The sequence below is a fragment of the Diadema antillarum genome, unplaced genomic scaffold (assembly GCF_040938485.1).
Source record: "Diadema antillarum isolate AM-2024a unplaced genomic scaffold, OU_Dant_1.0 seq00001450_RagTag, whole genome shotgun sequence".
In the NCBI taxonomy this organism is placed as follows: domain Eukaryota; kingdom Metazoa; phylum Echinodermata; class Echinoidea; order Diadematoida; family Diadematidae; genus Diadema; species Diadema antillarum.
Genome location: NW_027272196.1, coordinates 1 through 27,427, shown reverse-complemented (window position 1 = coordinate 27,427; position 27,427 = coordinate 1). Strand labels below are relative to the sequence as shown.

Here is a 27,427-nt window from a genome sequence, read left to right as displayed (position 1 = left end):
CCTTGATCTTTGACCTTTGACCTCTGTCCGATTTCACTGAAAAACTAATCAAGTAATTGTCCCATTATACATCATCCTCCAACAAAGTTTGGTGAAATTTGCTCCATCCACTCTTGAGTTTACTTACGGATACAATTTCATGATTTGACCTTGACCTTTGACCTTTGACCTTCAGCCGATTTCACCCAAAATCTAATCAAATCATTGCCCCATCATACTTCATACTTGGACAAAGTTTGGTAAAATTCCAGTAAATATTACTCAAGTTATCGCGTAAACGAAAGCGGACGGACAGACGTACGTACGGACGTACGTACGGACGGACGGACGGACGGACAACCCGAAAACATAATGCCTCCGGCACCACTTCGTGGCGGAGGCATAAAAAAGAAAATGCATGATAGATTCTTCCCAACTTCAAATGCAACAGAAGAGTGATTTTTCTTTTTAAGGAAAAAAAATCACATTTCCGTTTTAACGTATAGGCTGATCCCCCTCCGCCTTTCTTCTTCCGCTTAGTTGGCGTTTATGGATTGAGAGTTCGAGTGATGGCTGAGCGAGATGATCCCAGAATAATCCAAACTCGACAATGGCCGTATACACGGAGGGATGGGATGGTAAGGGAGAGAGGAGCAGTTCCGCACCCCTTTCTCCTGATATTTCAAATCTCCCCCTTCTTTAGACTCGGATATTTGATTTTCATAAAATTTGATCAGTAAATGAGAACATGTACTTAACAAAACAATTATTTTTCCCTGCTACTCGCTATCACAAACTGCACTTCTTGTTGGAGAATACCATTTATACCTATATTATAAGCCCTATATGGCATAATCGGGATGTTGATTTTGTCATGACTCCAGATTTTGGAATGAGTATTAAGCCGTAAAAGAAATCAAAAAGACAATTATTATGCAACAATTACTTTTTTTTAGTTGTCATCTGAAGAAATCCGGAAATGGAATCAAAAAGTTGTGCTGAAAACCTTTTTTTTTCTTTTTTCTTAGCTAATTTTGCACCCCTCCCCCTCTGGGCCTATAAGTGCACTCATAGAGTAATCCTTATTGCAAAATGATCTGTCATCGAGGTCTTGAGTAATGTATGTAAATTTCGGTCGGGTACGAAGTATCAAAATGTAGTCGTACGTATAAGGACCTAATTTTTGTACAAGGTTTCATTCTCACTTTGAGCATATATTCTTTGACATCAGATATTTGTGTTGTGTTTATTATTTTGTTTCGTACATTACACATCTAAATGGATTAATTACTGAAATGGATATCAAAGAGAGAGAGAGAGAGAGAGGAGAGATATATAGAAAATATAAAGAAAATTCAACATTAATTATTTTCTTTTTTTAGCATTATGAAAGAGCACTTAATGGCTTTCGCCTCTATCAGAAAACAGAGGGAATGTGTGTAAATAGCACGTCGATGGAATGCGTACTTTCCATGAAAATTTAAATTTTGTGGAATTCTCCGATTATGTTTTCCTCTCTTGTTGCTCACAATGTCATCATGAATAAGTAATTATAGTCTCCTTATCCAGCAGTAACTGCACTGAAACTTTTTAAATTCATAACTTTTGAATCGACTGTCTGATTTTCTTCAAACTTCGATCAAATGATATACATGTATTCTACTGATCAGATGATGCTACTTTCACTCAATCCAAATTTATATTTGGGATTACTGAGTACAGGCCGATTTTTTTTTAAACGCAATTTTCGCAACATCCAGGTGGTTACCAGCAGTAGTTAATTACTCGTTTCTTTGAAAGTTGTACACATGTATTTTTCCTGTCACCTTTCTTTCTCGCCCTCTCTCTCGCTCAGATACAGATCTCGAGGCTCTCCACTAAAGTGTATGTCTGTATATTATTGTTATGTATATATTTCATTGTATCATAATAGTACTAGTATGTGATTTGTTACAGCAGGGCTCCCTTGCGGCTTGAATGGGACTACCCTGCTTTTATCAAACAGTTTTTCTTTTCTTTTCTTTTCTTTTCTTTTCTTTTCTCTTCTTTTCTCTCTTTTTTTTTCCTTTCTCTGTTTTGAAGGTCATTCAAATTGCCAGTGGATGAGATAGGCTTTCTGGATAACTGTTGCACAATGTGTTGCCATGGTAACAGTACATTTTGAATGAAAAATCATGTTAAAAAATATGGATTTGGAGTATTTGGTTTGAAATTTGGCATATGTAATCATTATGATTTAGATGTTTAAATTTTTGCTATGTTATATATGTGGTTGAAAAGTGCGTTGCCATGTTAACAACATCATTTGAATGAAAATTATAGAATAATACTGCCTTTTTTTAGTTTTTTAGTATTTGATTTGAAATTTGGGATATGATATGATCTACATAACATTGTATGATATCATAGTTGTGTAGATTTTTGTTTCATGTTATACATTGTGTTACCATGGCAACGGCGTTTGCACTGACAAACACAGAAATTACCGATATATTTATTTTTCTCAGATTTTGGGCATTAGACAAGAGATATGATATACAGCTGTATATGTGAATGCCAATGGGCAGTGTATTCGTATTCTTATTCTATGTTGAGTAACATATTATTATGTTCATAAGTTTGTTATTAGTAAGAATATAATAAGATGGTTGCTGGTTGGGTTCATTTCTTTCCGCTTTGGGTGGGGATATTTATCACTCTCAGTGAAAGTTTTAATTCTTGATGAAATTTATGGTTAATTGTTTGGTTATGATAGTTACGTAGGCCCATCACCATGTTATTATTGCTTGTTTGACTAGTAAGCGTGTAATTGTCAGTGTATAGTTTAGGTGTGACTGTATGTAGGGGACTCAGTGGAAGAATTGTACCTGTCCACATACAGTGTGTTGTATTTGACGTATATGTCTCTGTCTTGTCAACTGTAATGTTTGTTTGTGCAGGGCCCCCAGTAAGAACAGTACTTGCCTACTGATGGGGCTACCCTGTTGAAAAAAGACTGAATAAATAAAAATAAATAAATAAATTTATAAAAAAGCAGATATAAAAAATAAATAAATAAATAAACTAAAAAAGAATACAACATCTCCGTGCCGTGCACTACCGAGGTCGGTGTCAAAAGATCTAGATAAGGGGTAAAATAGGATAATTTGGGCCATCATCGTTTGAAACCGACCTCGGTGTAATATAGTAGGCTAGGCCCATAGAGATATATACTAGTATACATCTCTATGGCTAGGCCTCATCTCTTTGACCTCTTGGGTCGGTCGGTCCCGCGGTCCTCTCTGAAAACGCGCGCGCCATTTTCAAATACGTGTCACATATTACAGACAATGTACACTAGTACTGTGTCAATATCAATGGAGATCCAATACGGCGCGCCTCGGGGATCGATAGCAAGAAGGCCAGGCGCACGGTGAAGTACGCCGGTCGGGCCCGCATGCAGGATCGAGGAACTGGGTTGCGCTTGGGCAATCACCCTTCAGGTACAGGTGCTCTTCAATTCGCTGAACGCGTAACGAAGCGTGGGTGCATAATCTTGAAGTTGAACAACGAAACTACCACCAGCATTACATTTTTGCAACGTTTGAATACACAGCATTCCTAATCTGATACACTATGGCCGAAAAACGTCTGTGTCTGATCGCCGCGGCATGCACTAGCAATGGAAAAATGGGAATTGGAGTTAATGGTAACTTACCGTGGCGACTTCGGTAAGTACAACTTTCTACAAGTCATGAACTTTGAAGTAGACTCACACGTCTGTGTCTGTACTCTTATGTCACTGTATTGCCAGTTTACAGGTTTGATTATAGGTACCGTACATGTTTTACAGACCTATTTTAGTCTTAGACTGACTAGTCTCCAATACAATAGGGCCTACAGTGTGTTACAGATTCAACGGTACAAGAGTGTGGTAGATTTGACGTAAAATGCATTACTCAGTAAGCCAGTTCATGCTTAGACAGAAAGATCCGTCTGTCCGGAGGACTCTTTTATATTTTGCCATTAACGCTGTCTACCGTATACGGAGGGGATCCGTGAAATGCATTACTCAGTAAGCCAGTTCATGCTTAGACAGAAAGATCCGTCTGTCCGGAGGACTCTTTTATATTTTGCCATTAACGCTGTCCTCCGTATACGGAGGGGATCCGTGAAGCCAGACGCAGTCTCCGCGGAACATTGCCCGACGGACAGATACAGACCGATCTTTCGGTCAAGTTCATGCTGTGCAGTGGGAGTGAGAGTATATTGCAGGTTGTGTCCATCATGATCATTGATGGGGACAGAAGTAGACAGAAAGATCCGTCTGTCCGGAGGACTCTTTTTATATTTTGCCATTAACGCTGTCCTGACGGAGGGGATCCATGAAGCCAGGAGCAGTCTCCGCGGAACATTCCCCGACGGACAGATACAGACCGATCTTTCGGTCAAGGACAGAAGCAGCAGCTGTTGATTGTAAGGCTGGTCTGACTGAGCATGCTGGGCTCACGCTGGTCTGAACGAACTGGTGGTGATGCCTATATGGACTTCAAAATTTAAAAATCTAGCTCTCTCACTGGCTTAGAAGGGCATCGATGCTGAAGTGAAGAGTCCAGATGGACCATGTCAAGTCATAACCTCTAACATCAAAGAGAGTGCATATGAAGGCAAGCGTAGTAGAATCTATTCTGTGTATTCATCACAGTCTTCTCACTGTGAATTTGCCCAACCAATGAAACCATTGCACACACCAGGGCAGAGGTACATGTACATTTGTGTTTACGTCAATACATGTAACTATTACACCCATGCATCCGCTGCACCCATTTTATCTCGTGTGGTCATTGCTCAACATTGAAGCTTATCTTGTGCGATGATCTGGGATGACAATAACTTCGACCAGCAGCCCCATAGTTTGTGTAAAAACCAGTAGAGGAATAAATAAATCAGAAATTATGCAGGAAATTGGTATCGGCATCCAACATGCAATTGCTCACATGACTATGATGTATGATTAGGGACATTTAAAAGCAATACTACTTCACGACTTTGTTAAAAAATGGTAAGAAGATATACCAGTAAGCATCTTTAACAACCACTTCCTGTATCAGACTTCATTGTTACAACAAGTGAAAATGATGATTCCATCAATTTCCAAACTTGTAGTTGTGTTTAACATTAAGAAGTGGAAATTACATTATGTATTTTCATAGTCTTTCTGATCATTTCTGTTTTCTGTGTTCAGACAGGAGATGGCATACTTTGACAGAATGACATCAACTGCCATGACGGAAGGAAAACAGAATGCAGTCATCATGGGAAGGAAGACATGGTTTTCAATACCAGAGAAATTCAGGCCCCTGAAAAACAGAATTAATGTTGTTCTCAGTAATTCCCTCCAGTAAGTATTTTTGTCAACCAAGGTCAGTGCTTCAGCCAGTCTCGGTTCCTCTATCCATCTCACCTTTTCTGCTTTTGTGTCATTTTTTTTCTCGTAACTGAACCTTATATTTTGCTGTGTTAACTGAGACAGTTGCAAACTCACTTGAGTGAACATGAGGCATCAGATATTAAATCTAGTTCCATACAATGTACAATTAACCCATTGAGGACAAGCTGATTTTGCTAAAGAATTTATTTCCCAATAGACACCTGCCTGAGTATACTCGGGACTAGTCTTTAACAGGTTAAATACAACTGTATGAAAAGCCTTGCCATATGCATCTTCTATGGTGTCCACAGTTCTACCAGATCACTGGGCTGTTCTCCTAGATGGAATGAAGCTTCTCTTCCTGAAAATACATATTATGATGTGACATGAAACAAAAATGATATAATCTTGGTCTCGAATATAATAGAAAATTATACATATTTAGAGTAAAATCTTTGATGAATGATAAGAAAGATGTGAAAATAGTCATACCGGTAACGGTAATTGTGGTGCTGTGCAATAGCATGCAGATGTATTTCCCATGGAGTGGCAGTTTGTGGTGAATTATACTCAGTGTTTAATTTTCCCTAGGTGCAGAAGATGAGGACTGATTTTAATTCAAGGCACCCTATCTATATGAGTGATACCAGTAAAGATCCAATTTTAGTTGGCAAGAGAAGATGTGCTGATTTTAAAAAAAGAATGACTGGCCCAGAATGAGCAGTTACATGTCAGTCATTGTAAAGCTCTTGAACTTAGGCATTGAGTGTTTTATGCAATCTTCTTTCAGGGAGTGTCCGACTGGTGCAGACCACCTGTGCCCTTCACTCTCTGAAGCTGTGAAGCTCCTCTCATCTCCTCCAGAAGTCGAGTCAGTTGACATGGTCTGGGTCATTGGAGGTTCGAGTGTCTACAAGGTAAAGGAGATCTTTATGCATTAAATTGGCAACTCTTGATTTCTCCGCACATCCTGTATTCAAGATACTACATGTAAGCACTCACCCAGTTGCCTGGGGCAAGTGAAAATCAAAGTCGGGCAAGTGTTTTAGAACAATGAGAAAAAATGCCCAAATTGGGCAGGGAATCAGGGAATCATATCAGGGAATGTTCTGCTGTCTGATAGATTTAATATTCTGTTGTAAAAAGTGTGAGAGTTAACCAAGATAAAGGATGAATTGCCCACTACCTATCTAAAGCAATCATTACCCTGATTTTGGCTGAACTTTATAGTTCAAACATGAAATGATGAAAGTAATTTACTAAGAACTTAGCAGTATTGATTTTCATTTTCATGAAGGTTGGCATTTCTGGTGAAATTTAAGATGCTACATGGGTCAATATTACCAAACCAAACATGGAACGTCACCTTAAGGTCAAAGGTCATAGGTCATAGGCGGGGTCAATGAACTTCCAGGAATTAGAAAAACAGCAATTTCTTCTACGCGAATGGACAAGACACACTTTGGCACTCGCCTTGTTTTTTTTGTTTGGGTTTTTTTTTTTTTCTTGCATATGATTGTGTTACATTGAATTAAATGACACATGACAGAATATTCTTCCAGAGTTTTAGTTTTGTAGTGCTTTGAAACAAACTCATTTTGGTTTGGTGTGACACCACATACACTTGTGGAACAGTATTGTTTACAGTGCACTCCCGTTATAACAAACAGGGTTACAATGAAAATCTTGTTACAACAACGTACAATTCCAGGTCCCACAATCATCAACTATATTCTTATATACTTGATTGTTCAGCTATAACAAAATTTCATTATGACAAAAGAAAACTGCCATTCCAGAGGACTTCATTATAACAGGAGTCACCTGTTTACTGTATATTACATCAAAAGATGAGGAGGAACAACTGTATATGCCACATATTTAGATAGGTTTTTATTTTCATGAAATTTGCGAGTCGGGTGCTATTCGCAAATTTAACAACGCATGGAATTATTAACTCTGATCTAGATATTTATATGACATTTTAACATTATAACAGGAGTCACCTGTTTACTGTATATTGCATCAAAAGATGAGATGGAACATACACTGTATGTTATACGTCATATATTTCATGAGGTTTTTATTTTTGCGAGTCTGGTGCTATTAGTGAATTTAGCAACACACAAAATTATTTACACTGATCTTGCAATGAATGCGACTTGCACAAATATTTTGCTCCAGTCATAACTGTACTCCATCATCACGAATTTGACCACTTGCAAAATTGCTGGGAAGTCCTGATTAGTGAAAAATTAGGCTCGCTAAATATGTGGCATACACAGTATGACATGATGACACACATTAATGATGACATTTGTTTTGATCCATGCAGGATGCGATGGAGTCCCCCCTCTGCCATCGGATCTACCTCACCAGGGTGATGAAAGAGATTGAGTGTGATACCTTCTTCCCCGAGTTCGACCTGAACAGATTCAAGCTAGTCACGTAAGTCTGTGTCTCTGAGCTACAGACATACAAGAGAAAAAGAGAGACATTGCTTTCTTGATGTTGCTGTTAGCAAATCTTGTACTCAATGTAATAAACATATGTTCCTTTGTACAGTTTGTTATTTTATTCATATCGTAGGAAGAGCATAATACTGTATACACCAAATATTTTGTGAGACTTAACCCTATTCTAACTGGGCTATTTGAGACCAAGTTTTTATGTCAGTTTGACCCCCTTCAGATCTCGGCCGCCAATCGCGCAATTGCCGCAAAATTTTGCTGAAACATAGAGCTGGATGTCAACAATAAGATTATATAGTGATGCAACAGAAAAATATTAATAATTTTTTGTCGAGCCCACCGGAGGTGAGGGGAGACTAAGGGATCGCCTGTGGCGTCTGTCCGTCCGTCGTCCATCTGTCCATCCGTCCGTCGTCTGTCCGCAACGCTACAAAAACTTCAATAACTCTTTACTCTGGGCTTTAATTGCAATCAAACTTCGAGGGAAGAGGGGTCATACAAAGTTTCACATTTTACCATATATGAAGGTCACCTCAAAGTCAAAGCTCACAGGCAGGGGTCAATGAACTTTAGGGCCCAATGTTAAGTTTTTATGGCGCGTTTCTATTATGGGTCATAACTTTTGATCCATAATTTCATTTGTGACCAAACTTGGATGGTAGATGTCCCTTGGGGAGTGGATGGTCACCACAAGGTCAATGGTCACAAGCATGGGTCAACAAACTTTTAGAGCCCAATGTTAAGTTTTTATGGCGCGTTTTTATTATAGGTCATAACTTTTGATCCATAGGTCCGTTTGTGACGAAACTTAGATGGTAGATGTCCCTTGGGGAGTGGATGATCACCACAAGGTCAAAGGTCACAAGCAGGGGTCAACAAACTTTTAGAACAGAATGTTAAGTTTTTATGGCGCGTTTCTATTATGGGTCATAACTTTTGATCCATAACTCCATTTGTGACTAAACTTGAATGGTAGATGTCCCTTGGGGAGTGGATGGTCACCACAAGGTCAATGGTCACAAGCATGGGTCAATGAACTGTTAGAGCCCAATGTTAATTTTTTATGGCACGTTTCTATTATGGGTCATAACTTTTGATCCATAGGTCCGGTCCGTTTGTGACCAATCTTGGATGGTAGATGTCCCTAGGGGAGTGAATGGTCACCACAAGGTCAAAGGTCACAGGCAGGGGTCAACAAACTTTAAGGGCCCAAAGTTAATTTTTTATGGCATGTTTCTTTTTTGCTATAAATTTTTACCCTTTTATATCTCTTTTTATCTGTTATATCTCTTTTTTTTTTATCTGTCATATCCATTCACGTACAATTTCTTGTACACGAGTGGGCAAGACACATTATGGCACTTGCCTTGTCTATTTTTAGCTCACCTGAGCCGAAGGCTCAAGTGAGCTATTGCGATCGCTCTTCGTCCGGCGTGCGTCGTCCGTCGTGTGTAAACTTTTACATTTTCATCTTCTTTTTGAGAACCCCTGGACCGATTTTCACCAAACTTGGCAGGTAGCATCCCTAGGGGAATAGGATCTCAATTTGTTTAAGTGGGCACCATACCCCACCTAGGGGGCCCCCAGAGGGGCCCAAACCCCCCAAAATTAAGGAATCTTAAAAAATCTTCTTCTCTAGAACCAGAAGTGATAGAGCTAAGTTAATACTATAAATTAGTACATTGATGACTGTAGTTTCAAGTTTGTTCATGGCGGAATCAGGGATGCCCCCCTTGGAACCCAGGGGAGGGGGATGGGGAGGGGTCCTAATGGGGCCCAAATTGTACATTTTCATCTTTTCTTTGAAAATGCCATTATGAATTTTCACCAAAGTTGGCATGTAGCATCCCTAGGGGGAAAGAATCTCATTCCCATCAAATGGGCACCATGCCCCACCTTAACCATAAGTTTAACCATAAGTTTCCAATGTTCTCAGGTAAGAGTCTGCAAGAATGCGTGGAAGGTGAACTTGCGATACTCAGGTGAGCGCGTGACCCCCGGGTCTCTTGTTAGTAAATTAATTATGCAACTTTATGCATTAATCAATTTTTTGCCAGTAACTCCATTAAAAAGGCTGAAGGATTGCTAAATTTTTGTATCAGAATTCCTGAAGACACATCAAACAATTTTCTTGCAAAAACAGAAGTACAATCAAATTTGCTATCTCTTGTTTTTTATTGTTTTTTTGAATTTCTAACGTATTTTATTTTTTTACGACCTTTTTGTTGTCTATTGTTTTTTGCCAAGGTTTGTTGCAAACACTTTTTCGCGCTTATTTACATAGGAATTGATTAATTACAATTGTTAAAAATTGAAATAATGTAATTTGTATCAATTGAAAAAAAAACACACAATTTGCATTGGATTTGCACACAATATCAAGAATTTGAACTGTTTTGGTGTTGACATGCATTGCAAAACACGATGTAACTTCATAACGGTGTACCTGGACGTTGCAAATTTGGTCTCAAAATATGTGGGAGACTTCAAGGGAAAAAGTCGTAAAATGGCGCAGCAAAATCTTTGCGTGTTGCAGAATTTTGGGGGGAAATGTGGGGGGGGGGGTTAATTTGACCAGTTACTGATTATTTGAAGAATTGTTGGCCATGGGGTCAAAGGGCAAGGATCAATGGTCCAGTGAAAATGCAAATATTCCCAAATACTTGCTCTCTTAAACAATTTAGCCATCAGTCCAAAGAAACCAAGTTCAAGGAAAGTAAACAGTTAAAACATTTGTTACAGACATATCATTTCCATTTTTTGCCAGTTATGTGAAACTGTCGTCTCACATTGTCAAGACATAGTCTGTATTAGGAGAACCATGCAATGTGACGGAGGCATACCGCCATAGTGACATTTCTAGTTAAAAGCTTGTAAGGCCTGTGAACAGGAAGAAGACCCCTGAAGTGTGAGTCTCACACCTAATACATGAGACTTGATAGGTGTACAACATCTCGTTACACCCAGTCTCAATATACTGAGCTTCCTCATGTATTACATAGAACACTGTGGTGCCATTGTTCTCTGTAACATACTTCCATTTATCCCCAGCTATTGTTAAATCCAGATTTGGGGAAACAGTCTTTTTTTCAATTCAATTCAATGTTTTATTTCATTTTTTGACAAGAACATATAAACATCACTTCTTTTTTTTTTAGAGTCTTAGCTCTAAGAAGGCAATCGTGACTTTAATGCTGAAGGGGGAAAAATCAGAAGAGAGAAGAATTATTTCATTCACTTTCATTTGATGACACAGCCTCCTCCAACCCTTTCCCACCCTGAAGAAAGAAAGAAAATTGTATTGTTGTGGTATTTATATCATGATGGAATTAATGTTTGCTGTAGGACTCAATTTGAAACTCATCAGATGAAAGGATGCACTGTCACATCAGGTTTTCAGAGGACCCATGAGTAAGATTAAAATTTTTCATTCCTCACTTTTATTTTTCCAGGGACCCTACCGTCACCACTGAAGAACAGGAAGAGAAGGGTATCAAATTCAAATATGAAATATATGAGAGTGCGTAAAAGGTATTACAATTGCGGGTTTACCTAATGCAGCAATTGCACAAAGATCACAAAATCTTAGCATGTTATCTTGTGTATTCTTTGAGCTGAGCATGAAGTGTTTTCTGTCCTACAGCTAAACAAGTAAACAAGACCGATAACAGAAAATTTTTTCCTTTTCTGAAGTACAATGCTCTTCTGGCATCCCACAAAGTTATGTAGCATTCAGAATGTAAAACTGCAGTGAGACATTACAGACTTAAAGACTTACAGCTACATTGCAAGTGTTCAAGGATGGAATGATGCAAAAAAGTTAAAAAAAAACCCAACAACAACCCAACAAGTCCTTTCCTGCAGAACATCTTAACATATAATGATGAGATTAGAGAGAAAGGGAAGTAATCGCTTTTCATTTGTATGATTTAAGTCATAAGTGCGCAGAGAAGAGGGTGATTGATCTATTACTGCAATTTTATAAATTCATATTGTAAGTCTAGGCTGGTCACCCATTTCTATCTCTGCAGCATACAGACTTTAACTAAAGCAGGTCTCCCCTTTTCCACAGAAGGCTCCATGAAAATAGACAGCATATGTATTGCCATGTTTTTATTTTTGTAAATTTCATGAGTCAGGTGCTGTTTTTAAATTCAAAACATGAAAATATTGATTCTGATCCTGACAGTGCCTGTGACGTGCATGTGTACATTCTCTGTCTACTGCTGTACTCCACAATCACATTCAACCACTGAATATGAATCTACACAAGCACATTCGTTATACCAAATCTGTTATTTGAATCTAAAGCTACTGTAAAATCGTTTATTGTTAGCACAGATAGTTAATTGCACTTTGTAGAGGACATTAACTCCTAGCTGTGAAAAAAAAGGCAGCTCTCCAATTTGATCTGCACAAAGAACTGACCATTTACCATGCTGACCATTAATATAATGGATCATTAACAGAATTTCAGATTTTGGGAGGGAAATAATGCATATGAGAGATATAATGTTATGTCTAGACCTTAATATTACCTAGAGGGCATGTTGTTCTTTGAGCATTTGAATTGTACTGAGAAAATCATTGCACCTTGTTTTTTGTATTGAAAGTGACAAGCAATTGCCCCTGTTATGTGATGTAAGTACACAATTTATAACTTAATGGAAAATTTGCCAAAACAATGTTTCACTGTTCCTGTCTTTTATATAATGTATATATGTATTTCATATTGTTTCTACATGTGTATTACCACAACAGGCATTATTATGTTGTGCTGATCATACACTGTCCAATCTGACAGTCTAAAGTTGTCCTCCTTGTCAGGTTATTTAAGGAGACATGCGCTGTGATAATCAAAGAATGTGCATGAAATTCTTTTGTGAACATTTCAGTATGAGATCGGAAATCTGATTTGTGTTTTTGAGTGTTGTGGGAACGTTTTTGTGTCTGTTGTTGCCAGGAATAGTATGGCAGTGCTAGGCCATGCTAGGAGGGATTGCTCCCGATGAGTAGAATGATTTTCTGCACCTGTTTCAAGGAGAATAGATCTGAAATAGCTGATTTGAGGAGTAATAGGAATACCGTGGAACCTCATTATAACAAGGTCAGATATATAGCGAGATACCTGATATAGTAAGGTAATTTTGCATGTTCCGTTCCCTTAATATTCCAATTTCATCCCTGATAAAATGAGATACCCATTATAATACAAAGACATTTCAGTATGAAAAACACACTACAATGTACCTGCTGCTTTGCAGTGATAGCTATAGTATCGACCAAATATATGAGCTTTGTCGTTGGCACTGGAGATAACAGAAGTTGGACTTGCAGTGCAAAGACTCTGTGCAATGGACTCCCAGCAAGGTGTAGTGTTGAAATGTCATGTTACACAGTAGGTGTTTCTACAAAGCCCATTTCTTTTCTTTTTTTTTGTGTGTGTAGTGATACATACTTTGTGTCATTAAGGTACCCTTTTTGAGGGACGATGAAAATCTGTAAAAGAAATTTGATATCAAAAGTTGTATTAACAGTTATTCTTATTTGCTAACACAAAAGCAGCATCCTTTCTTGTGTGTCATTTTCTGGAACATAACATGTATTTCTTTTTGTTTAGTATTTGTCCTATGTAATTGAGAGCGTGCATTGCCTGGGATTAAGTTCAGTTGAGTAGGGTATGTGTTCAGAGATTTGGTGTTCACATCATGTATATACACCTGTACGGGACCTTGTGCAGCAGTTTTCAATGTAAAAATTGCAAATACTGGTACAAGTGTATTTGTAGCCTCAGTGCAGTGTTGGTAGTGCAGGTTGATTTAGAGAATTACTGGCTGAATTCTGTGCATGTTGATTCAGTTCTGTAATTGCTGAGTTTAATCTTCATCTGCAGTGTGGTTGAGTTGAAACATAATTACAAGATTGCTGATGCAGGTGTCCATAAAAAGACTCTTGGATGTTAGGCATGTAACTCTTCTAGTATTTATTATATCAGTGCGGCAGTATTTTCCATGACCAATTGTATTTCCACTGCTCACCACATCATGTCTTTCAAGGTCTTGAAAGGAAAAGCATAGTATGACAACATTTTTCAGTGATAATCTCTTTGGTAGAGCATTAACAAATTCATGGTCTCAAAAAGGAATTCTACACTCAGCAAAAAAAAAGAAGAAAGTGAACACATTTTCAAGTTCATATTTCTCAGTCATAGAATATTTGACTAAACATTAGTGTATTATATTTTATATACCATATTGAAGGCAATTTAATTGGCTATCAATCTTGGAGGTCACTGAAAAGGGAAATTCTATGCATGAGTGAATATGTTCATTTTTCTCTTCCACGGCACAGAAGTAAAAATTGCAAAAAATAAACAAGTTGTAATTCTTGCATAAGTGCTCTTCCATATAACAATGAGAACAACAGTCAAAATTAACACAATAAGAAACATGAATTAATATGCAAAAGTAAACCTATGATCTCTATGTCTTTGTAATCCCAAAGATAAGGAAAGGCTAAAAATGATGGAGGGGAATGAAGAATCTTTTCTCAAATCTAAATTCAATGACATTAGAGAAGAAGCAATAGTATCAAAAATGGTAGAAATTTGAATTGTTATTTCAAATTAGAAAATCAAAAATAACATTTGATTCTTGAATTTGTTTCATGAATTCTTATTTTCCTAAATTAAAAGAATGAAATAAAGAATTTCTGTCTATTTAATCACCTTTGTGACTTACTCCCAATGTCATTTGAAGTTGGAATTGATAGAACATTCTTATTTTCTCTCTCTAGTTTCCCACTTCGTTTTTGTTTGAGGCTATAAAGAGATACAAGAGAATGAAAGCTTATTTTTGCTATTTCATTCATGTCTCTCATTGTGTTAAATTGGTCTTTTGTTATCGTTATTATCGTGAAGGGCATTTGAAAATGAATGGCAACCTGTCAATTTTTGCAATATTTACTCCCGTGCCATGGAGGACAAAAACAAATGTGTTCACTCATGCATGAAGTTTTTCTTTGTATTGACCTACCAGGTTGATAGCAAATCAAGTTACCTTTGATGTGATCATAAAACATTGATTTCATCAAAATCCATAAAAATGTGAACTAGAAAAAGTGTTTATTTTCTCTCTTTTTTTGACTGAGTGTATTTGTAATGCATATTATGATAACTGCTTCCATTCCATGTGTAAAGGTTTAGCAGTGCCTGAAGCCTATTAGATTTTTGCTCTATGTATTCTTAATGAATAGATTTGCAACGAAAGGAAAGACAAATAAAATCAAAATGGTATGTTTACAGCATTTTTCATGTCATGTGGTCAGTTTCATGACTAATGAACCTAGAGGTAGCATACCAATAGGGGTTGTATGTATATGTGAGGGTTATTTTGTATTTTACTATAATACATATGTGCATGCATGCTGTTGTATTATCCACCTCTCGATTGTCTGCATGCCTCCGCCCCCCATATAATAGGGAGGTAGTAAGTAGGTAGCAGTAACTACAGCTCTGAATGTCCATGGGTAATATTCTCTGGTAAGAAGGATAGTAGTATATCGACAATTAATGGCCTTGAAGGGCAGGTAAATTGTCAAGGTAAAAGGTCACCAAAGTTTAGATGAAATGTCCTTTTTTTGTGGTCATGAGTTCCCGGCTTAGGGGTCAATCCTCGGTCAGTAGTCAAGATCAGTTAACTTCATCTACAGCCCTATGTTCTTATGACATGTGTGATTGCATGAGAAGCACTGTGCACAACATTCAATGTGTTTGTGATAAATGCCTACAGTGTCAAATCTCTAAGTGTAAACTTTTTTTTACTCACCCTGTATATATATATATATATATATATATATATATATATATATATACAGGGTGAGTAAAAAAAGGTTTGCACTTAGATATATGTATACAGGGTGAGTGAAAAAAAAAGTTTACACTGAGAGATTTGACATTTATTTTCAAAATCAGCCATGGACGAAAGGTTATCATGCATGTTTTGAAAGAGTGTTTTGTTCCAAATCATTTGGTATCATTTTTGTGTGATGTGAGTTCACGCGTGGATGAACAGGAGGAATTGTTTACATGAGTATAAAAATCGACTTGCACAAGAGAATGAATAGCATGTATCAAATGAGATGCATTGCTTGTGCTTTTTTTTAGAAACAAAATCGCACACACATAATTAAACACACACACACACACACACACACACACACGGAACACAACTTCTGACACTCACGCACATCTAAAGTCCACGCTAACACACACGCACATTAAATTCGCTCACGCATCACGTAACAAATTCACGATGCAGACAGATCGAGTCGTCTGGAAGAAACGATTCTTGTATTAATGCAATACACTTCCGTCATAGCATTATGGTTGAATTTAAATGCCACATTTATATTAAATGGGAAAATCATCATTTTACAGAAATGTTTATTTCATAATGATGACTTGGTTTCAAACAACAGCTGTAGTAACCACAAGAATAATATGTAGTAGTGCACCATCTCAAAACAAGACAGTGAAAGAGGATAATCAATGGTTGTTCTACCTGCAATGTGATGTGAGTGTGATACTGTGTGTTGCGTACGGGTGTCAATGTGGGTGTTCCTTATCTGCGTTTGTTCGTGTGTCGTTCAGTCTTTGTGTTCCTTGTGTGCGTGTTTGTGTGTGCGACTTTATTTCTGAAAAAAATCATGTGCAGTGTCTCTCATTGATTTGATAGATTCACATTCTCTCACTTATGCTATTGCGCAAGTCAAATTTTGTACTCTCTTAAACAGTGTCACATGTTTTTATCTATGCGTAAACATACACCACGCAAAAATGATACCAAATGAGTCAGAATGAAACACTTTCAAAACATGTAGGCCTATGATAACCTTTCGCTCATGGCTGATTTTTAAAAGTGAATGGCGATTTTTCTTAGTGTAAACTTTTTTTATACACCCTGTAAGTTATATATATATATATATATATATATATATATATATATATATTATGCATACATACATACCACTATAATGTTATCTGTCTTGTTGGCTAGTGTTAAATGTTTTCGGGTTATCCATCCGTCTGCCTTCCGTCCGTTCTGTCGTCCTTCCGTCTTTCGGTCCGTTCTTGATCGATTTCGTTGACGACCTAACTTAAGAACCATTTGAGATATCCATATGAAACTTAGTATTATGTATGAATTGATGAAGCTGAGTCTATCAACTTTTAGGGTGCCCACGCTCAAGGTCAAGGGCAAGGTCAGATTCTTAAAATTTCATCATATCCCCGTATCTCTGCAGTGCCTGAAGGTATTATCATGAAACTTAGTGAAAAGATGTATTACCAGATAAAGATTCTCTTAAAATAGTTTTGGCTCATGCGGTCAAAGGTCAAGTGAAAATGCTAAAATGTCACTATTTTCTCTCCATATCTGGATGGCTCAAGGTATCTTCATGAAACTTAGTACTTATGCATGTACTTCTGCCTGACAATGATTCTCTTCGGAATTTTAGGGTTAAAAGCGTCGAAGGTCAGGTAAAACTGTTAAAATTCTACTATTGAATGCTGAATTTACACTATATTCTCCTTACCTTGTATATTGGGTCAAAGGTCAAATGAGAATTGTCACTATCATTTCCCCATATTTTGAAAATAGCTCGAAGTATTGTGAAAAATTGGATAGTGCTGCATGATTAGTAATTATTTTAAGACAGTTGTGGGCCATGGGGTCAAAGGGCAAGGGCCAAAGGTCGAGTGAAAACACTCAAATTACCAAATACTTGCTCTCTGAAACAATATTGTTTCAGAGAGCAAGTGTTTGGTAATTTGAGTGTTTTCACTCGACCTCATAATTATGTCCAAATAAAATCTGGTTCAAGGAATGTATAAACACTAAACACATTTGGGGTTGTGCCATCAAATTTTCAAACATTCCATTTCAATTTTTATCAATATTGTGAAACTGTCGTCTCGCATTGTCAAGATGTACTGCAGACCTATTGGAGAATAACGCGATATGACGGAGGCATTTCAGTCGCCATACATTTCCAGTTATGACTAACAGAATGCGCATAATACAGTCAGTCATAAATTTATACAACACACACACGATCCCACCAGTGCACTTAGTAGTACATGTATTATACCAATTACACACTTATTGAGCTTAACTCTATCCAAAAGTTGAATGAAGTTTGTCTTCATCATTCAAAACATTAACCAATAAAGATGAAAAAGTATTCATGCTATATACTTCTAACTATACATTGCCATTTAGTAGGCCTAAATGTGTTACTTTAGCACCTTGCGATAATGACAACTTGTTACTTGTATAGTCTTTGTGCATATTTTCATCCTCCTTTTCGTTTCTTAAGTGCTTCGGAATCAAAACACACACATATTAACACATACACATGATATATCAACACATTCACATTGTCATGACTATTCCTCTTGCAATATCACATATTCATATTTATTATAATAAGTGATACTTATATATATAGTTGATTATCCACTCTTTGTGCAATATTGCTGTTCCGAAGGCCAGACCTAAATTTCTTTTTTATTTACTGTATTATAATATACTTAAGTGTATTTAGATTTTTGTATTTCAATGTTCCGATTATGATTTTAATTGGTGTGTTATGTACTTCGGGGGTGGAGACAAGCATGAGTATTAGTACCTTTTTTGCACCCCTAGACATGTTTAATTTGTCTGAATAAATACAACACACACACACACACACACACACACCACACACACAGTGGATACTGGTAGCTTTCTTCCACAAGTACAATGTATAGGTATCTCATTGACACGTTTAGGTGTTACTGTGCACAAAGATTGCAAATGATGAACAGAACATTCAAAACGCCATTTTCGTTTATATTTTTATTGTGGTCAGCTGTCACATGTCGCTCATTGAAAATTTGCTCCACATTAATTTTGTTGTGCTGCCATAAATTGCCGGTGCATATTGCGTTGTATACTTTGTCGAAATTTAATTCAATTAGTTGTTGACACTTCGTGGTCAAAGTAATCATACGCATGTATGATCTATATATATCTGTCTATATATCTAAGTCACGGCGATGACCCGTGCCCTATTAACTTGAACAGATTTTGCTCTTCTCTAAAGTTCGATGTTGTTTTACTCCAGAAAGATTCGATTTGTAGTTTGTTAGCAGTTTACTTTGTTTTTATTATACTCTCAATTTAGGTATACATTTTTTTTCGATTGAAAGTATATAAGCATTTTAGAGGGTTGCCACCCCGTCAGCAGGAAATCAATTTACGGATTTGACATTGCCAAATATAGCACAGTGGTTAGGTGTAACATAACCTGTATTGAAATTGGGAGTGAGATAACATGAATGATATTGCCTTGATGCTTTACCAACATAATTAAGGCCGAGATGCAACTACATATTGTATTGGTGACAGCTGCCAGAGATTCTGTAGAGTGAGCTGCTCTGTACTACAAGTTGTCAATCTGGCAGTCTCCGCTCCCGAAGGAAAATACGTTGAGGTAACCGCAGCGCGCGAAATGATTTCCGGAGGAATAGAGCTTCTCCCCTCCAGCTGAACCGCCGCATTGCGATGCTTGACTGATGTCACTCTCCCAGTTTCCATTCACCACACTCTTCAGCTCAAACCATCCCTGCTCCGTCTCGCTGCAGTCCATCTGTATGTCCAGCATCCAGTAGTGTTCTCCCCACTGATTGAGAGGCGTGTATCCATAGCCATGTGTGTCCACGGTGGCAAAGTAGTTGGCATCATTGGTGGTCCAGACCATCGGGGAGCCATTTGCTGCCTGTCCGTTGTACGTCCCCTGTTCATCCTCAGCACCGTACCAGTCGAGGTAGCGATCATTAATACTCCAGTAACTGAACTTTTCGTTGCTGCTTCCTTCGATCAGGTGATAGATAGGAATGGCACAGGCACTTGTCTCCGCGTTAGTCGTACAGCCACTTCGGCGCGCGTCATCTATACCCCCACGCAGGAAAAGATCTTCACCGTTGACTGTTTGCTTTTGGATGAAGATGACAGTGCGCTCCAATTGGGGATTGGGGTTGGAAGTTTTGGGTTCGGATGTCGTGGTTGTGGATGTTACTCCCGGTTTCGGTGTGGTTGTCTGGATAGGGCCATTCTTTGTCGCACCGACGTGAATGAGCAACAAGGAATCCTCGTCATTATTGTCGACATAGATATCGGCATAGCCACTGCCATCTACGACGACTGTCTCATCTCCAGTGCAGGTGTTTTGATTTGGATCATAGTCTACACGGGCCAGGTTGCAGTACTCGCCAGTCGGTAAACCGGTTTGTAGTCTATTGTTTATGGGCGACCAGTCTCGATTGATTGCTATGAAGGCGCGATTCCCCCGAGAAAAGGCAGCCTTTTGGTAATCGCCCCACCAATTTTGTACTGGTTCATTGCCTGCCTGGTTCCGCCACTCAACCATGTTCTTGATAGGTCTCCAGCGATGTTCACATACCCAGTCTCCATTGCAGTTTCCATCGGAGTCAAATGAGGGTCCCTGAATGCTCCAGTCGCTGTCACTGACGTGTGGTGGTCCTTCCCAGTCCTGATCAAAATAGTAGCTACTCATGATACGAGGGAATCCATGAGGCCAAGCCAACATGAAGGCAACGGCCAAGGTATAATACCTTCCATTTTTATGAGTGACCAGAAAACCACCGCCGCCGTGTCCACGTTGATTGTCATGATTATCGATGAATACCAGGCCATCATTGTCGCTGAGCTTGACGCCCCAGGTACCAAAGCTTTGGAAGTTACTGATCTGGTTACTCCCGCCGTCGCGGAAAGCTTCACTGACCGTCTTGCCATAGATGAAGTCGGTCACCCTAGCCACGCTACTGTATTCTCCCGCTGTCACGGCTTCTCCGCTATCCTGGTCAATCACCTCTTGGTAGAAGAAAGGGCGCGTGGAAGCAGGAAAGTATGCCGTGTTTAGATCGTTGGTCATGTCGAAGATTGCAATGAGGTCGTCTGGCCACATGTGCTTAGCAGCATCTATGCGGAATCCGGCAACCCCAATATCGATCAGGTCATTTAGGTACGCGGTTATTCTTCCCCGGACATGATCAAGGGAAGTATCCAAGTCCAACAGGCCAACCAAGTTGCAGTTGCGCACCTGCGAAATGCAGTGAAATTAGGGAACGTGATCAGATTGAAAAAAAAATACTTCCAAGTGAAATATTAAAAGTCGTGACAGCGTTCTTTTTTTTTTTAATCTTAATCTTTCGTGGACGGGGACGAATAAACTTAAGTATCATGTTCGTGACAGTATTTTTTTTTTTCAAAATGTCTCAATGAAACATAGGGAAGACATATTGACTCGTCTGTCTTAATTCCTATGATATACATGTGCAGTGCATGGTTGCCCTCTTACTATATATACGTAAAAGTCACGTAAGATGAAACAGTCATTAATTTTAGGCTAGGCCGTATACACGAAATTTTCTGTGTAGGAGCAAAAGTATCCCCCTTCCCACCCCCTTAATATTCCGATTGAATAAAGTTTTGAATTCAAAATAATTTTTGTTTTTAGAACATCCTTATGCCATACTTATTTTATTTCTTTTTTAACGTGTATTTATCCCCAAATCATACAGAATTAGACTAACTTTAAGTTTGGAGCAACTGTTCCTGTTGCGTACTACCCTGAAGTAAGGAGAATTTTAAAAAAATGGTGGTAAAAGATTTGAAGAGGGAGTGTGTGGTACTACCAGTGGGTGGCAACATTAAAACAGTGAGGAATAATGGGAACGAATAGGGATTCGTTCGGTGATTCTTGTGGGTTACAAACTCCCATTATTCGCATCATTACTAGCGTCACTTATACTCTAGAGAGGACAAATCACCAGTTCTTTAATTTGTACTCACTATTTCCGCGTCGTTGTAAGTGTTGATGTTGCCACCGGTCTTACAATTCCCACATGGAACGTTGAAATGTGCTGACGTGTAGGACGCGTCAGGGAAGTCGTAAGTATCGGTATCGAAAGGCGAGTTTGCACTGCCGTAATCTTGACCTGTGTGCATCGGGTACGAAAAGCATTTATTCTTCAGCCACCGGCTTTCTCAATTTTTCATGGCCCCGTTATAAAACAGCGACCTCATCGTCCCTTGCCAAGAACTGTCTAGAAGTATTCTGGCCTGAGGTTTGATAGATAATATCTCATAATCGTATCATTATTTGAATTTAAAAAAAAAAAGGAAATGAACTCACTTGTTGCGACTTTTCATTTCCAGCTCTTATATTGAAAAAAATTAAAAAATTACATCAGTCTATAGTAACTCACATTCTACAATCAAAGAGTAACTTTACACGAAGTTATGTGCGATGGAAACCATTCAATATCCTCAATCTGTAATAACTTTAGTGTAATGTTCATTTATTTCAAAAGTAAACTCTTTGTAAACTCAAGATCCATGCCGTTTTACGTATAAATTCTGTCACCAGCAATGGCGAACTTTCTCCAACCTACGATAAAAAGAATACACGAAATGAATGGTTGGTTATAAATTATATTACAAATAGCAGGGGTAATCGTGTTTGTTCAATCTCCAAATTATATAGGTTTACTCTTAATCTTTGTTTCATTTCTTAAGCTGGCGTGCCCCTGCTAGAACGGCTTTGTGGAAAGTGTGTAATGGAGAATCGATCTGTTTGTTCCAAAGAATTGCACTAACACGAGTATGTCAACTATGTCTTGTTGTTTTTATGTGCGTTTATCTGTTTCTTGTGTTTTTTGTTTTTTTGTGGGGGCATATAAGTTCTGACTGCTTGCACACTGAAACCAAGCTTACCCATTCAAGGTTTAATGTTCACATGAGTCATTTCATTTCTGGAGTCTTAAAAAAAAATCTTAAGTACTGAAATAATTCAAGTAACAACATCAAATTTTCACATTAGATGTAAAAACTTAAAGCACAAGTTCACCTTGATGTGGATTGAGTGAATGCAACAATATCAGTAGACCATATCAGTGAAAGTTTGAAGAAAAATCGGACAATCCGTTCAAGAAAAAATATGAATTTTGTCAGTTTAAGTGCAGTCACTGCTGGATGAGACAACCAGTTTGTGATGTTTCATGCGTATAGAACGACATAAGAAAATATAAAGAGAATTCCACATTTATTTTTATTTTTTTTTATTTTTTTATTTTTTATTTATTTATTTATTTTTTTTTTTTTGGGGGGGGGGGGGAGTAGGACCTACACATTCCCTCGGCTTGCTACTGACATACAGATGTAAATGTATATGTTAAGGTTAATATCATTCCCCAAAAGAAGCAAGTCAAGTGTTCTTTTATTGTGCGAAACTGAAGTAGCCTTCTCATCCAGCAATGGCAGCACTGAAACTCCGAAAATTCATAGCTTTTTAACATATTGTTAGATTTTCCTCAAACTTTCACTGATATGTTCTACTAATATTGATGCATTAATGATTTGTTCACTCCATCCTTTTATATATTAAGGTGAACTTGTCCTTTACTATGAGACATGAGAATGAATTTTAGATAACTTCATACACTGATGTATAAATGTAAGTACATACGTATTATGTGTGTAGGTCCTATCATGTTTATGAGCGCAATTAAAATCTATTCATTATTATATTCTATAACACAAAGTATTCCAAATATCAAACCACCATGAAAAACTAAAAAGCCAATATTGACGAGTTGCACTCTATGTATAATATACATTAATAGCGAACAAACTGCAGGCAGAGCTGCAAACACACTGTTTAACTGAAATGACATGAAAGTTCTTCGTACAGAACGATTTATTCTTACCAGCATCTTCTCCGCACATGTGGTTGACTACCCCATCGACGTAGATCCGGACCTTGGCGGCGTTACATCGCTGCACCATGTCGATCAAATCTTCCCGCGAACCTCGTCGGCTACCTAGCTTGTAGCTCACCGGCTGATAGCTCTCATACCAGGGACGCTTGACGTTCGGGTCCCAAGAAGGTTCGTAGATAACCCGATGTTCATGGGGTGGTGAGATCTGGACCCCGCCGAATCCGTTAGGTCCCAAGAAACTGGAAGCATGATATAAATCCGAGAAAAAATGTAAGCCCAATATAGCACAGAGAGAATAATGTGAAAGGAAGAGGTAGATGGAGAGAGAGTGAGAGAGAAAGGGAGAGAAAGAAAGAGAGGGGGAGAGCTGGACGCCATCCACATACACACATCTACGAACGTTGGATCTCGTATTATACTACAAAGTGGTTGGACTCGTTGAAAGTCCATTCGTTAGTAGGTCCATGGTGATACACACACTAAAAATGATTGAACAGGACAGTATCCAGGTATAACAGACTACGCTCTTTCATACCACAAAATTTATGCAGGGGGCGGCGGTGGGGGTGGGGTGGACTACTGCACTAAGAACTGCCTGATGGAAGTTCATTCTCATATACATTGTACACAAAAACAAATCTGTGAAGATCTGAGCAAAATCAGAACGTTACGCTAATTTGAAGTGTTGGTGTTATCTTTGGTACCTCGCTGATACCACATGTTTTGGGTTTTTTTAACCAGCTTCGTATAAAATAGTAAATTTGCTTACATATATCGCATCAAGTATCACCTGAGGTATATGCATCAGCAACCCGATTGGTTTGTCTTCAAATAATGAATGTAGGACCCTATGTCTTCACTGTGAAGGAGAGGCAAATAATTAGATACATTCTATCAAGGACAAGAACTTGATCATGGCGGATAGTGACATCCAGTGTTATTGACGCTTACCTGAACTGGCATTCTATGAATTTTCAGATTCTACCAGAGGTGCTTCATTCAGCTGTCATTTTTTTTTCTTTCACTACAGTCACGTGAAACTGCAAAATCTTGAAGTTAGCTCTATGAATATCATCCCCACATTCAGTCTCATCAAAATGTGCGTTATAGTCTCTCAGCACTCATAATGATTGGTGAAGCTCGTCATCGTAAGTCTTAAAAGTCAAAGTCACGCTGGTGGTTCATCGTAAGACGACTGAGCAGACGGTCTCAGCATGTACAAACGATCTGAGAACTGCAAGGATTGTAACAAAATGATTTAGCTCATAGTGTTCAGGCGAAGTAACTTTGATTGTAACTTAAGAGAAACTTGAACTTAAAGCAAACGCCCGTGTCCCCAGACAGAGGATTGCGTAAAATGGATTCAGACGGGTATCCTTGCCATCGGCTCATTCTCTTTCCCTATTTGGACTACCTGAAATACTCTTGCTTTATAAGTCTTCTTGTGTGTTTTTTCTTTTTTAATGTTGTTGTTGCTGTTGTTGTTGTTGTGGTTGTTGTTGTTGTTTATTAGACTTTTCCCCCTTACATAGTGGCTATACTTGAGTAAATAATATTGTGAAGTATTACATTGTATTAGAAGAAATGGAAATATACCGATACATATAGCTTCATGGCTCACACAGCTTAACATAGCACTACTCTGTTCCAGCCATTTAGCTACATAATTGGTATAAAGCTGTCTGTTCATTCTATGTCAATCAGATATGAATTCACCAGAAGAGCTTGACTTTAAGTAAAAAAAAACAGCACAAAATATGCTAAACCATACCGCTTTTATATGAATTTTGTTTAATGGCTCTACAAACAAATCCTTCGCACTTACTACGTGGCATTTACAAATACTCAGATATCTAAGATTAACTGTGCGATCATGTAGGGTCACAAAGGAGATAAAGTTGCCAAGTCAACAGTATAATGCTTTGAGTGGTTCAAAGTTTATCAATCTGTATGCTCTTCTATTCTGAAACTCAAACGCACGGTCGCACTTGCATTTGAACGGTCAAAATCATATCGTCGAAACATTGAAACCACGGTACATACTAATGATTCTGCGGAGCCTCGGGTGATTTAACGCGGGTATAAAGGTTGCATCTCTTTCTTCTGATAATTTTCAGTCGATTGTCTCACTTCCCTGGGACTCGCCATTTCAATATTTCTTGGACCCACTAGGCAAGAACTCTCTTGCATAGCCACATTTACCTAAAAGCGCGTCATTACTTAATCTCGATTAACCTTTTCCTTTTTAAGTTGCAGAAAATAATCTTGAGATAATTTATAATTCAAGTTGCAGCATGAAGGAAGGGGAGCGGAAATTTGACGACGTTCTTTACGAATTAGGTGAATTTGGTCGCTATCAGATAGTGATATTCAACTTGCTATGTCTTCTGATATTCATAGCACCATGGCAGACTCTTGGAGCAGTGTTCATTTCTGGCGACACGGATCACTGGTGTAAGGTAAGTTGGTTTTAGTGTGGTTTGTATTTGGTATAAAAGTACAGTTATCTACTAGTATTTGACAAGCAACTCATGTAGACATGGCATTAACAGTGTCAGTAGAAATATCTTACAGTTTATATGATCCTTTCTCATTAGTTTTCTTTGAAAAAAAATTCTCCACCGTACCTATCTATATACAAACATTTGACAAAACTTTCTATCCGATTTTTCTAGGTGACACTCTACACATGCACACACATTATTATGGTCTTTATCTCTATTCGGGGTAGTCTCGTCAGCGTTGCCACAATTCTATCCTACCAGGGGGGCCTGTCTTTGTTATTAGCCGACATAGCATTGTCAGGTACCAATTTATACACCTGGGTCGACAGGGACGTGGTGGGTAAAAAAAAAATCTTGCACTTGGCAGGATTCGAACTCGGGACCGCCGACTGAGAGTCAGGAATCTTACCACTATGCCACAGCGCCCCACACAATCAAGAAGTCATTCTTTCCGAGAATAATCATTAAGATTATAGACCTTATCAAATTCAATGAGAGTCTTGGTCTTCGTTTTCAGCTATGTCCAACAATTACGATAAAAACCTAGAGTAAAAAGACAAACGGAAATCATCGATATTAATATCTCTAAATGATGAAGAATTATAAGCTTCAAGAAATCCCATGTCAGTAGCACAATGTTGCCTTGTGGTTGAAGAGTTAAATGCCATTATTCAAACTACTCAATGCTGTCAGTAAGATATCTGTATCGTCCTTTACCTACCAATAAAAGCCCATTATTCATCATGTAAAAATGCTTGATTTTTTTTAATGCTATCAAAGTTATGTGCTCCTGCTCAAACAATCCGCTCAAGACTTCCAGATAAATGGATTGTTCTCAATAAATCTTTTTTTTTTCATACAAAAAAATATCAATTTTCACTTATGGAGAGCGGGTTCTTTGTGTTTCAAGATGGAGATATCAACAACATTCGGGAGAACTTGACAATGGTGACTGGAGTTTGTCTACTCCGGCGTTTTGAAGATTTTTTTTTTTCTCAAATATTGAACATTCCTAATTAGCTAGAAAAAGCGCTTTGGGATGACTTAAAATGCAGTCCGTTGGTATACACTGTGAGTTTGCAAACAATTTCGACGAAAGCAAAATATGTAATAAGAGTATCAGAATTGTTTTGTGAACTCTTCTGTGTTTTAAACATTCGCCGCTTCATGACATTCCTTTTACAGCTTGAATGAAAAATGGTTGAGCACCTGGTGAGAT

The 27,427-nt window shown here is 38.1% G+C and overlaps 2 protein-coding genes across 2 annotated transcripts; one reads left to right on the top strand and one right to left on the bottom strand.

Moving 5' to 3' along the window:
* The first annotated feature begins 3,344 nt into the window (after positions 1–3,344).
* LOC139709565 (dihydrofolate reductase-like) lies at positions 3,345–12,503 on the top strand. The gene is made up of 5 exons (XM_071621524.1): positions 3,345–3,689; positions 5,204–5,359; positions 6,180–6,306; positions 7,725–7,837; positions 11,313–12,503. The coding sequence occupies exons 1-5, from the start codon at positions 3,595–3,597 to the stop codon at positions 11,386–11,388; spliced, it is 567 nt and encodes a 188-aa protein (XP_071477625.1). The 5' UTR covers positions 3,345–3,594; the 3' UTR covers positions 11,389–12,503.
* A 6,841-nt stretch (positions 12,504–19,344) lies between these two features.
* Positions 19,345–23,943, bottom strand: LOC139709559 (alpha-amylase-like; the record flags this gene model as incomplete). Its single annotated transcript, XM_071621520.1, has 3 exons — positions 19,345–21,024; positions 21,777–21,922; positions 23,693–23,943. Coding segments are annotated over 3 exons (2,077 nt in total), but the record flags the coding sequence as incomplete, so codon positions are not given.
* Between the last annotated feature and the right edge of the window lie 3,484 nt (positions 23,944–27,427).